At 38.6% G+C, this 12,586-nt stretch overlaps 1 protein-coding gene across 12 annotated transcripts in view; it reads right to left on the reverse strand.

Moving 5' to 3' along the window:
- Positions 1-12,586, reverse strand: part of SLC26A8 (solute carrier family 26 member 8) — an 80,524-nt gene that overhangs the window by 44,595 nt on the left and 23,343 nt on the right. For 9 of the 12 annotated variants that reach the window (XR_014062101.1, XM_081520193.1, XM_081520196.1 and 6 more), the window contains 2 exons: positions 8,515-8,631; positions 6,791-6,972 (listed from right to left, as the gene is read on the reverse strand). Coding sequence is in view for 11 of the 12 variants with exons in the window: in XM_081520193.1 (XP_081376319.1) it covers positions 6,791-6,972; positions 8,515-8,631 (299 nt within the window). In the remaining variant the exon portion in view is untranslated. The remainder of the gene's footprint in view (positions 1-6,790; positions 6,973-8,514; positions 8,632-12,586) is intronic. The other 3 variants (XM_081520195.1, XM_081520201.1, XM_081520194.1) reach the window with 1 other exon arrangement.

Here is a 12,586-nt window from a genome sequence, read left to right on the forward strand (position 1 = left end):
CTTGCACAAGTACACTACATGCCACAACTAGGACAGTGACATCAAATACAGACAAGATAAAAAATAATGCCATCAGCACAGGATCTCTCCTGTTATCCTATTATAGCCTCTCATCTCCCATCTCTGCCTCCAAACTCCATCCTCTGATCTCTACTCATCTTTAATCCCTGGCAACAACTAACCTGTTCTCCATTTCTATAATTTTGTCACTTCAAGAATTTTACATAAATGGAATCATCACTATGTGAACTTTGCAGTTTTTAGTTTCATTCATTTTTCCCCTTTATTATTTCCTTCCTTCTGCTTATTTTGGGTATAATTTGCTCTTATTTTTCTAGATTCTTGCAGAGGGAGCTTATATTATTAATCTGAGACTTTTTCTTTATTCTACTATATGCGTTTTAGTGCTATAAATTTCCTTTTCAGCACCACTTTAGCTGTGTCCCAGAAATTTTGGTACATTTTATTTCCATTTACGTCAGTGTATTTATTTCCCTTGAAACTTCCTCTCTGATTTATGGATTGTTTAGAAGTGTGTTGTTCAATGTCCAGATATTTGGAGACTTTCCTGTTAACTTTTTGTTATTAAGTTCTAGTTGATTCTACTGTGCTCAGAGAACACACTGTTGCTGCTGCTGCTAAGTCGCGTCAGTTGTATCCGACTCTGTGCAACCCCACAGATGGCAGCCCACCAGGCTCCTCTGTCCCTGGGATTCTCCAGGCAAGAATACTGGAGTGGGTTGCCATTTCCTTCTCCAAGAGAACACACCATTTGACGTGAATTCTTTTAAATTTATTGATGTTTGTTTTATAGCCCAGGATGTGGTCTATCTTGCTGTATGTTCCATGGGTTGTTGAAAAGAATGTGTATTCTGCTGTTACTAGTTGGAGTATTCTATAAATGTCTAGAGTCCTATTGGTGCTGTTGATGTTTTGAATTTTACTATATCCTTGTTGATTTTCTGTCCAGTTGTTCTATCAATTGTTGAGAGAAGAGTGGTGAAGTCTCCAGCTGTAACTGTGGATTTGTATTTGTCTGTTTCTCCATTCCAGTTATATCAGTATTTGCTTCACATATTTTGTAGCTCTGTTGTTTGTAGCATACATATGTAGGTCTGCTACATCTTCTTGGAAGAGCAAGCCTTTTATTATTATGTGCTGTCCTTCCCTACCTCTGGTAATTTTCTTGGCTCTGAAGTCTACTTTATCTGTTATTAATATAGTCAATCCTGCTTTCCTTTAATATTTGCATGATATAGCTTTCCATTTTTTAACTTTCAACCTAATTATTATTTTTGGTGTTTCCTGCAGACAGCATATTTCTAAATAGTCGATATCTTTAATGTAAATGTTGATATGTTAAGGGGTAAGTCTGCCATTTTTCTGTTTGCTCTTTCTATTTTTCATCTTTTATTTTTCCTGCTTTCACATATTACTTGAACATTTTTTAGAATTTAATTTTGATTTATCTATAGCATTTTTGAGTGTATAGGTTTTGAAGTGGTTGTCCTAGGTATTACATTATATATACATAACTTATCACAGTCTACTGGTGTAAACATTTTACCAGTTTGAGCAAATTATAGAAAATTTACCTCCCATTATGTTTGTTAATAAAAGAATTGTTTAAAATATTTCTTCCATATGCATTTTGAACCACATCAGTGATATAATTTTTGCTTCAACCATTGAACATAATTTAGAAAACTTAAGAAGACAAACATCTATTTCTGCTTTATTGACTATGCCAAAGCCTTTGATTGTGTGGATCACAATAAACTGTGGAAAATTCTGAAAGAGATGGGAATATCAGACCACCTGACCTGCCTCTTGAGAAACCTGTACGCAGGTCAGGAAGCAACAGTTAGAACTGGACATGGAACAACAGACTGGTTCCAAATAGGAAAAGGAGTACGTCAAGGCTGTATATTGTCACCCTGCTTATTTCACTTACATGCAGAGTCAGTCAGTCAGTCAGTTCAGTCGCTCAGTCTTGTCCTACTCTTTGCGACCCCATGAATCACAGCACGCCAGGCCTCCCTGTCCATCACCAACTCCCGGAGTCTACTCAAACCCATGGCCATCGAGTCGGTGATGCCATCCAGCCATCTCATCCTCTGTCGTCCCCTTCTCCTCCTGCCCCTGATCCTTCCCAGCATTAGGGTCTTTTCCAATGAGTCAACTCTTCGCATCAGGTGGCCAAAGTATTGGAGTTTAAGCTTCAACATCAGTCCTCCAATGAACACCCAGGACTGAGCTCCTTTAGGATGGACTGGTTGGATCTTCTTGCAGTCCAATGGACTCTCAAGAGCCTTCTCCAACACCACAGTCCAAAAGCATCAATTCTTCAGTGCTCAGCTTTCTTTATAGTCCAACTCTCACATCCATACATGACTACTGGAAAAACCATAGCCTTGACTAAGACGGACCTTTGTTGGCAAAGTAATGTCTCTGCTTTTAAATATGCTATCTAGGTTGGTCATAACCTTCCTTTCAAGGAGTAAGCGTCTTCTAATTTCATGGCTGCAATCACCATCTGCAGTGATTTTGGAGCCCAGAAAAATAAAGTCAGCCACTGTTCCACTGTTTCCCCATCTATTTCCCATGAAGTGATGGGACCAGATGCCATGATCTTAGTTTTCTGAATGTTGAGCTTTAAGCCAACTTTTTCACTATCCTCTTTCACTTTCATCAAGAGTCTCTTTAGTTCTTCTTTGCTTTCTGCCATAAGGGTGGTGTCATCTGCATATCTGAGGTTATTGATATTTCTCCTGGCAATCTTGATTCCAGCTTGTGTTTCTTCCAGCTCAGCGTTTCTCATGATGTACTCTGCATATAAGTTAAATAAGCAGGGTGACAATATACAGCCTGACAATATACAGCCTTGACATACTCCTTTTCCTATTTGGAACCAGTCTGTTGTTCCATGTCCAATTCTAACTGTTGCTTCCTGACCTGCATACAGGTTTCTCAAGAGCATCATGAGAAATGCTGGGCTGGAAGAAGCACAAGCTGGAATCAAGATTGCCAGGAGAAATATCGATAACCTCAGATATGCAGATGACACCACCCTTATGGCAGAAAGCAAAGAGGAACTAAAGAACCTCTTGATGAAGGTGAAAGACAAGAGTGAAAAAGCTGGCTTAAAACTCAAAATTCAAATAAAATAAGATCATGGCATCCAGTCCCATCACTTCATGGTAAATAGATGGGGAAAGAATGGAAACAGTGACAGACTTTACTTTCTTGGGCTCCAAAATCACTGCAGATGGTGACTGTAGCCATGACACTTGCTCCTTGGAAGAAAAGCTATGACAAACCTAGATAGCGATTAAAAAGCAGAGACATTACTTTGCCAACAAAGATCTGTCTAGTCAAAGCTATGGTTTTTCCAGTAATCATGTATGGATGTGATAGTTGGACCATATAGAAGACTGAGTGTCGAAGAATTGATGCTTTTGAACTGTGGTGTTGGAGAAGATTCTTAAGAGTGCCTAGGACTGCAAGGAGATCAAACCAGTCCATCCTAAAGGAAATCAATCCTCAATATTCATTGGAAGGTCTGACGCTGAAGCTGAAGCTCCAGTATTTTGGCCACCCGATGCAAAGAACCAACTTGTTAGAAAAGACCCTGATGCTGGGAAAGACTGAAGGCAGGAGAAGGGGATGACAGAGGACAAGATGGTTGGATGGCATCACTGACTCAATGGACATGAGTTTGAGCAGCTCTGGGAGGTGGTGAAGGACAGGGAAGTCTGGCGTGCTGCAGTCAGACACAACTGAGCAAGAACAACAATGATTTTTGGATTGACAGTTCTTTCAGCAAATAAAAGAATATTGTGCAATTTCCTTCTGGTCTCCACGGTTTCTGGTAAGAAATTTGCTGTAATTTAAATTATTTTCTCACTGAAGGTAAAATGTTTCTCTTACTGCTTTCAAGATTTTTTTTTCATTGTTTTTAGTTTTCAGATGTAGACTATGATTTGTCCTGGTGTAGATTCCTATGGATTTATCTTGTTTGGGATTTTCCAAGGTTCTTAAAACTGTAGAAGTATATCTTTTGTCAAATTTGGGGTATTTTCAGCTATTAGTTCTTCAAGTAATTCAGTCCCATCTTTTTTCCCCTCCCTTTCTGGGATGCTTATGAGACACAAATGTTAGAGCTTCTGTTATAGTCCCACTTGTCCCTGAGATTCTGTTAAATTTTTTTCAGTCTATTTTCTATTGTTCAGACTGAGTAATTTCTGTTGTTCTTTCTTCAAGTTCATTGATTCTTTACTCTGTCTCCTCCATTTTGGTGTTGAGTCCATTCTTTGAATTTTTAATTTTGGTTAATGTGTTTTTCAGCTCTAAAATTTCTGTTTGGTTCTTCTTTATATCTTCTATTTATTTTCTGAGACTTTCTGTTTTTTCACTTTGTTTCAAGCATATTCATAATTGGTTGCTGAAGCATTTTTAGGATGGCTGCTTTATAATTTATGCCAGATAATTCTAACACCGCTTATCTCAGTGCTGGCATCTTTTTATTTCCTTTTTTTCATTAAAGTTGAAATGTTCTTGGTTCTTGATATGACAAGTTATTTTCAGTTCAGCTATTGACATTTCGTGTACTGTGCTATAAGATTCTAGATCTTACTGAAATGTTCTGTTTTAGCCACCTTATTCTGATAAAGTGCTGAGAGGGGAAGGTGTTACCTTGTTACTGCCTGGTAAGGCAGACGTCCAGGTTCTCGTCTTAAAATCCACTGCCCCTGAGTCAGGAGGGACTCTTCATTTTTACTGGGAGGAGATGGAAGTTCTGGCTCCCCACTAGGCCTCCACTGATACCATCCTGACTGGGAGAGACAGAAATGCCTTTATTTCTCCCTGCACAGCCTCCACTGACACTGCTACAGAGGGGGTTGCCATCATTAATGCTGTGTTGTGGTGAAAGAACTGACTCTTCACTAGGCTTTCTCTGACACACCCCAGCAAGGAGTAGGAAGAGAGGCGCATTACTACTCAGTGGAGATGAAAGTCTCGACTCCCTGTTTGGCCTTCTCTGACAACACCTCGGGTAGCTACCTCATTACAGCTGGGTGAGGGTGGAAGTCTGGGCTGCCCATTTGGCCACCACTGGCCTGAGTAGGGATAACACCACAGAGTTTTTTTTTTTTCCTTGGTGTTTGTCTGGAGTAGAGCAGTTATTGGGTAAAAGCTCTCAGAATTGCTAGTCTTTCCTAGTCCTGTGGCTATATAGAACAGACTTTTGTTGGGACTTTTTCTTTTGGTCTGCCCCATTGGCATTTTGGCTTTCTGGCTTCTTTAGCACCAAGTTTAAGATGTATGGGGCAAAAAGAAAATGCAAGGAACTCTCCACTGTGTTGTTCCTTGGGTCTGAGCCAGTTTGTTGTCTTCTCTCCACCTTTCAGAGCCTTTTTATGTTTGGTTTGTATATAACTTTCCAAATTTTTCAGTTGTTCTTAGTAGGAGGAATAGGGGAAAGTACATATATTCTATCTTCCTGTAAATGGAATATCTTCTCCTTTGTTATATGAAAAAAGTGATGCTCAAACAAGGAAAAAGAACATGCCAAGGCTACTTATAATTAATAGATTGCTGACTTGCTGCCTGTTATTTTGTCTTCTACTGCAAGACTGACTTTTTAAAACATGGGTATTATATCTTAAAAAAATTTTTTTTGGTCTCTATTAAAGTACCAACTTCATTTCTCTGTACTCTGTAATTATAACTTATTAATGCTTACTATGTGACAGACTCTGGGCTGAATGCTTTACATGCATTTTCTCACTTAATCCTTACAAGAACTCTGCAATGCAAATATTATCATTCCCATTTTAAACATGAAGAAACTGAGGCCTGCAAGTAAGTCATACAATTGGTAAGAGTCAGGGCTGGGGTCAGCCCATCATGATAGCCTGCCTTTGTAGGCTCCCAATAAGCCTTTACCTAATAAAGGATGGCTTCATGGGAAATCAGGGAAAGTTAGCTAGAGTTTGGGTTAGCAGAGAAGACAAGAGAAATAAAGCTGAAATATGTGACTTTAGTTCAGTCGGTGATGCTTTAGATGGTAGACTCTCAGAAGAAATCAAAGACACTGCCCAAAATAAGGTTGGATATTTTAATAAATCATTGATATCATCGTCCATTAGCTGTGTCCTGTCATTGTAGAGAAAGGATTTTACATCTGATTCTAATGCCTACTAACCAAAAATACAGTATGTGAGCCCATGAGTGCTATTCTTGTTAAAAGAATATAGAGGAATTTTTTAAAACATGAAATCATGAGTAGAACTCTAGGCCACAGTCCCTGAGACCCTTCTCTTATTTTTAGACTTTCTTTATATAGACCATTTTCAAAGTCCTTATTGCATTTGTTACAATACTGCTTCTGTTTCATGTTTTGGCTTTTTTGACCAGGAGGCATGCAGGACCCTAGCTCCCTCACCAGGGATTGAACACAATGTCCTGCGTTGAGGGTGAAGTCCTAACCGCTGGACTACCAGGGAAGTCCTATTTGGACCCTTCCTTAGTCTTACAGTATTAGAGACCGAGGAGAATGTTGAGCATCTCATCCTAAACCAGGGGTGGTAGATTTCTGGGGAGGGAGAAGCTTTGTCACTGAGGAGTCAGTCTATCCATACGTCCCGTAAGTTTTGGAAAAAAATGAAAATCACTTAAATTCCAGATATGTCACAGTGGGTAACAGAAGCAATTCAAGGAAAGGGTTCAGGCGCAGCCCCTTTATTTATTTATTTTTCCTTCGAGGATCCAGAGACTCAGGACCTACCTGAATAATCCCAGTCAGCAAAGTTACAGATGCCACAGAACTCAAGGATCTGTTATAGTTCTCAAAGAAGGAGATGTTAGAAAAGTCATCCTGGATGAAAGTTCCCAGTAACAAGTGGCCACTGTTGAATGGCTCTGTCCTCAGGACATTGACTGTCAGAGCACTCACAAGGAAGAATGTACCTGTGAAAGAAAACGGTGAGGCAGAGGGTGAGGCTTTAAGTCCAGGGAAACTGACAGATGTTGACAAAAGCAAAGCATGGTCTCAAACATTGTCCTCGATCTGATCTGAAAGTGGCCACTGGGAAGTAAGAAGGAGCAGGGAAAAGCTCTCTGGTTTCACACACTGTAACCAACTCCGCAATTTCAGATCTTTTTGGCCTAGGTATCAACCTCTTTGTATCAATGGGCATATGGAGTAGGAAGAAAGAGAAACTGACTGGAAATGTATATCTGGCTCAGCTACCGTGCCTGTTCTTAGAAATGGTGAAAAATGAGATGGTGGAAAAAGGATCAGAAAACAAAGCTAATCAATAATAATAAGAAGAAAAACAATACCTAAACACTTAAGAAGGATGTAATAGGTGCAAAATGACATGGAGCTAAACCTGTTTCAAACAAAAGTTTATTTACTTCTCATATCAACATGAATGTGGGAGGCAAAGGCAAATTTTACCTTTAAATTACCTAACAGAAGCAAAACTCTAGTAGCCCTTGTTATCAGTATTTGGAAGTGACTGTAATGTGCTCTGAGAACTTGGCGTAATTGGAATAAAATAGTTGTTTTAGTGTTTAAATGTAAAATCAGCAGACACTAAATTTTAGTAAAGATGTGGAATATTGTCCTTAAAAAGGCACAGGCGCGGGCCACAGAATGGGATGGCAACTGGACTGAATATACAAACACATCTGGAGAAAAAAGTGGGCCAGTCAGAATGGTCAACGTTGGTCGGTTGTTCAGTGTGTAAGCTCAGAAAAAGGCATTTGTCTCGTGAATGCTGGTGATGCCCTTCTGAGACTGTCAGGGCATTGTGTGGTTTGATTTCTATACGGGCTCACCTAGGGGAAGTAATTGTGACCACAGGACCTTCAGTTGGGTCTGGTCTCTGCAACAGTCATTTTGAATTATAAATTAGTAGATGCACGTTTGCCTCAGGGAAGAAAAGTGCTTACCCTGTGGGTTTCAGTGTTTTGATTACTGTGATAACATTTTCTCAATGTAAATTGATAATCTGATATGATTATTATAAATCAGGTTCATGGTGTATGGTTATTATGGGTTCAGCTGAAAAGTGGATCCATTCTAGGAGTTTTGGCAAAATCATTTCTGGATCTTCTCGGTCGAGGATAATTAGATTCCAATGTGTGGAAATTTCAGCAAGGAAGATGCCTCTTGTCCTTTCATTCCTTTAATAACTTATGGGCCTGTTTGTCTGGTGAGGACATTAATAATAGCATGAAAGTGTTCAGTTTCTAAAATCTGAACACTAACCCTGTGAATAGAATATCCCTGTGACTGATTCATGTCGATGTATGGCAAAACCCACCACAATATTATAAAGTAATTAGCCTCCAATTAAAATAAATAAATAAAAAAAAGAATATCCATCTTCTGCGTCTTTTCTTTATATGTTAAACATAGCTTTAACTTGAGTTCCTTAGCAATAAGTAAATAATCGAGATGGAGACTTCATATACCTCCTGTGATTCTAGCACTGAACTCACCAATGGACATTTGATGACATGATCCAAAAATTCCATAAATTACTGAAGCACAGAAAGCTGCATAAGAGACATTGAGAGGAGGAATCAGATGCCTTGCCAGCAAACCAAGCATCAGGACTGAAAAGCAAGATAATTTAAGTAAGCAAAGGTAGCCTGGCTTTTTAAAGTGACCTGAAATAAAAGCTGTAAAGAATATTTGAAATAAAAATGACCCATGTACACAGCTGAATATGGTAACAGTATCCTTTGGCATACAGCCCTTAATTAGCACTTTTTTATGATCTGCTTTGATTTCTAGCTTCTCTTCCTATTTTATCACATCTTTTTACACTTCAATTCTAAATCATAGGCTTAAACATCTTTCATGTGAATCATGGAAAGCAAACATCAAAGCAATAAGAGCTTTAACCTCAACAGCTCAGAAGCAGACCATTCTCACCCTCAGTCTAGTATAAGAAGGGCCTAGGAATCCTCCAGGGTTGGAGATAAAGCTAGAGGGCAAAGCAAGAATTGTCACACTTAACTGACTTGACTCCAAGTTGGTATGTGTTGTCTTTCTTTCATATGCCAATCACTCCAGCATCTTTCCTTCAGCTCCTTCTTCAGTACTTAATTTCTTTTCTAAGAAGCACCATGAGATTTTGGAAATTTTGAGGCAAATGGACTGACCTACATGGTGTCATCCTTTGATGTCTCAAGTCCACAACTCCTGCCCTGAGCAACTCTCTTCAATTTACATCATACCAGTGTGCTCATCAGAAATCAATTATGAGTCTAGTGAGCCAAACCTATACAGAAATAGAGTATAATGAACCCCCAAGCACCCATCACCCACTTCAATGATGGTCAACTCATGGCCAATCTTGTTTCATCAATGTCCTCATTCCTCTCCCATCCCATAATTATTTTGAGGCAAATCCAAAACATTAAGTCATTTCATCTGTAGATATTTTCAGTATATATGTTTTAGAAAAAGGCCCTCTTTTAAGTACGATACCATCATCACACCTAAGAAACTAATAATGGTTCTTTACCATTATCAAACATCCAATATTCAAATTTCCCTGATTTCTCAAATATAGTTGTACTTGTAGACCACCTGTAAGATGATCTACAATGACTAATTGGTACTCATGTCCTTGAGTGAGTTTCACCTCTTAAGTGTGAAATAACTTACTTCTTTTTTTTAATTGATTTATTTTAATGGAGGCTAATTACTTTACAATATTGTAGTGGTTTTTGCCATACGTTGACATGAATCAGCCATGGGTATACATGTGTTCCCCATCCTGAACCCCCCTCCCACCTCCCTTCCCATCCCATCCCTCAGGGTCATCCCAGTGCATCAGCCCTGAGCCCCGTGTCTCATGCATCGAACCTGGACTGGCGATCTATTTCACATATGATAATATACATGATTCAATGCTATTCTCTCAAATCATCCCACCCTCGCCTTCTCCCAGAGTCCAAAAGTCTGTTCTTTACATTTGTATCTCTTTTGCTGTCTCGCATATAGGGTCATCGTTATCATCTTTCTAAATTCCATATATATGTGTTAATATACTGTATTGGTGTTTTTCTTTTTGACTTACTTCGCTCTGTATAATAGGCTCCAGTTTCATCCACTCATTAGAACTGATTCAAATGCATTCTTTTTAATAGCTGAGTAATATTCCATTGTGTATATGTACCACAGCTTTCTTATCCGTTTGTCTACTGATGGACATCTAGGTTGCTTCCATGTCCTGGCTATTGTAAACAGTGCTGTGATGAGCATTGGGATACACATGTCTCTTTCAATTCTGGTTTCCTCGATATGTATGCCCAGCAGTGGGATTGCTGGGTCATATGGGAATAACTTACTTCTATTAATAATAAATAGGCTATAACAAAAACTATGTCATTTTTGAGATTGGGTTGCAAGAAGACTGTGTTTTATGTCTTCACTGCTCTCTGGCTCTCTCTCTGTCTCATTCAGGTCACCAGCTGCCAAAGTTGACTTCAAGGGTGTGTTACCTACGCAGTCACAGAGTATCTTGGGCTTAGAAGGCTCCATGCTTGGCGTAATGCTCTACTCTGACCATCTTAAAATACCGGATGATTTTTGAACTAGGGAATCTGCATTTGCATCTTGCACTGGGCTTCACACATCAGTTGTTCCTGCCAGAGGCCATGTTGTGAGGACACTCAAGCAGCCATATAGAGGCTCATATGGTGAAAAACCCAAACCAGCCAGCAAACACGAGTGAGCCTGGAAGCTGATCTGGCAGCCTCAGTAGAGCCTTGAGATGAATGACAGTTTGACTGCAACCTTATGAGAGACCTTGAGCCAGAGGTACGGCAGGTTTGGGGTGATCTTTAAAAAAAAAAGTTATTTGCTATTACATGTTGTGCTTTCTTTTGTGGTTGTTTTACTTTTTTTTTTTTTTTTACAAACCTTGTGTTTACATCAAATGAAGTCCTCACATTAGTTGATACATCTCTTGAGTCTTTTGTAATTTATGGTTCCCCTTCCACATTTTTCCCCCAAGCAAGTCTCTATTGACTGCAAGTAACAGCAAACCAGTTCAAATCAGCTTGAGCAAAACAGAAAAAAAATTTTTGGCTGAACAGCACAGTTTGCCGGATCTTAGTTCTCTGACCTGAGCTGGACTCGAGGCTCATGGCATTGAAAGCACTGAGTCCTAACTACTGGACCACCAGGGAATTTCCAAAATAGGAGATATATTAAAAGAGAACAAAGGTCAGTGGGACCTCATCAGAGGCTGGAAGCAGAACGAAATAGCCATCAGGATCCAGGCAGCTGTTTCCCCATTCTCTCTGTCTACAGGCTTATAGTCTCCTGTTTTGTTCCCAGTTTGGGGGCCTCTATGAACCTCTATGAACAAGACTTCTACGTATATTCTTGTACATGACTCTAGGTACATAAGTGGATAAATTTCCTCAAGATGATACGCCCTGAAGCACAATTGCTGGGGCATTTAACAGAATATGCAAAACTGTTTTCTAAATGGTTGTACAATTTACATTCCCACCAAAACTATGAAAATTCTCATTATTTACATCTGTATTATCACATGATACTATCAGAATTTTTATTTCAGTGGCTATGAGTTAGTTAATTTTCACTTCCACTTCATTTATTATCAATAATGTTGGTCAATCTTATTGCATAGTTTCTTATAGATTCGTAGGAATATATATATATTTATATATATATTATAGATTTAAGTCCTTTGTTGGGTAGTCTATGGTTTGCTTTTCAATCTTCATTGTGTATTCTTTTTTTTTTTTAATTTTGGCTGCACTGGGTATTCATTGCAGCCCCGCAGCTTATAGGATCTTAGTTCCCCAACCAGGAATCAAACCCACATCCCCTGCATTGGAAGGTAGATTCTTAACCACTTGACTACCAAGGAAGTCCCCATCATATCTTTGAATAAACAGAAGTTCTTAAATTTTATTTAATTCAATTTTGCAGTCATTTCCTTTTAGGCTAGTGCTTTTTGTGCCTTGTTTAAGAAACATTTTCTACCTCAAGTCCATAAAGATATTCTCCTCTATTATTCAAAAAAAGTCTTTATAGTTTTCTTTCATATTTGGGTCTTTAATCCACCAGGAATAGATTTTTGTGTATGGGTGAAGTAGGCGTCTAAAAAATTTTTTTCATATAAATATTCAATTTTTATGAAATAGTCTGTTTCACATCATTTTTAAAAAGCCTGTTTCTATAGTGACACATCTGATACAAACCATGCAATGTATACATGTGTGACTCTTCTGTTCCACTGGCCTAATTGTCCATTTCTATAATACCACACTGTTTAATTACTTTTTTTAGTAATTAGTAATATTTTGTAATAAATTTAATAATCCCCATTTTATTGTGAAATATATACATAGAAAGTACATTAAAATAGATGTTGAGCTTAATAAATATCTATAAAACAAACACTGATGTGACTACCTGCTCAGATCTTTCATCACAACCCCATCCCTCCCCACAGGAGCATTCATTATTTTGACTTTTGTGATAATAACTTCTTTGCTTTTCTTTACAGTTTTACCACTA

The sequence above is a fragment of the Giraffa tippelskirchi genome, chromosome 8, assembly GCF_054371585.1.
Source record: "Giraffa tippelskirchi isolate mGirTip1 chromosome 8, T2T-mGirTip1v1.2.pri, whole genome shotgun sequence".
Lineage (NCBI taxonomy): Eukaryota > Metazoa > Chordata > Mammalia > Artiodactyla > Giraffidae > Giraffa > Giraffa tippelskirchi.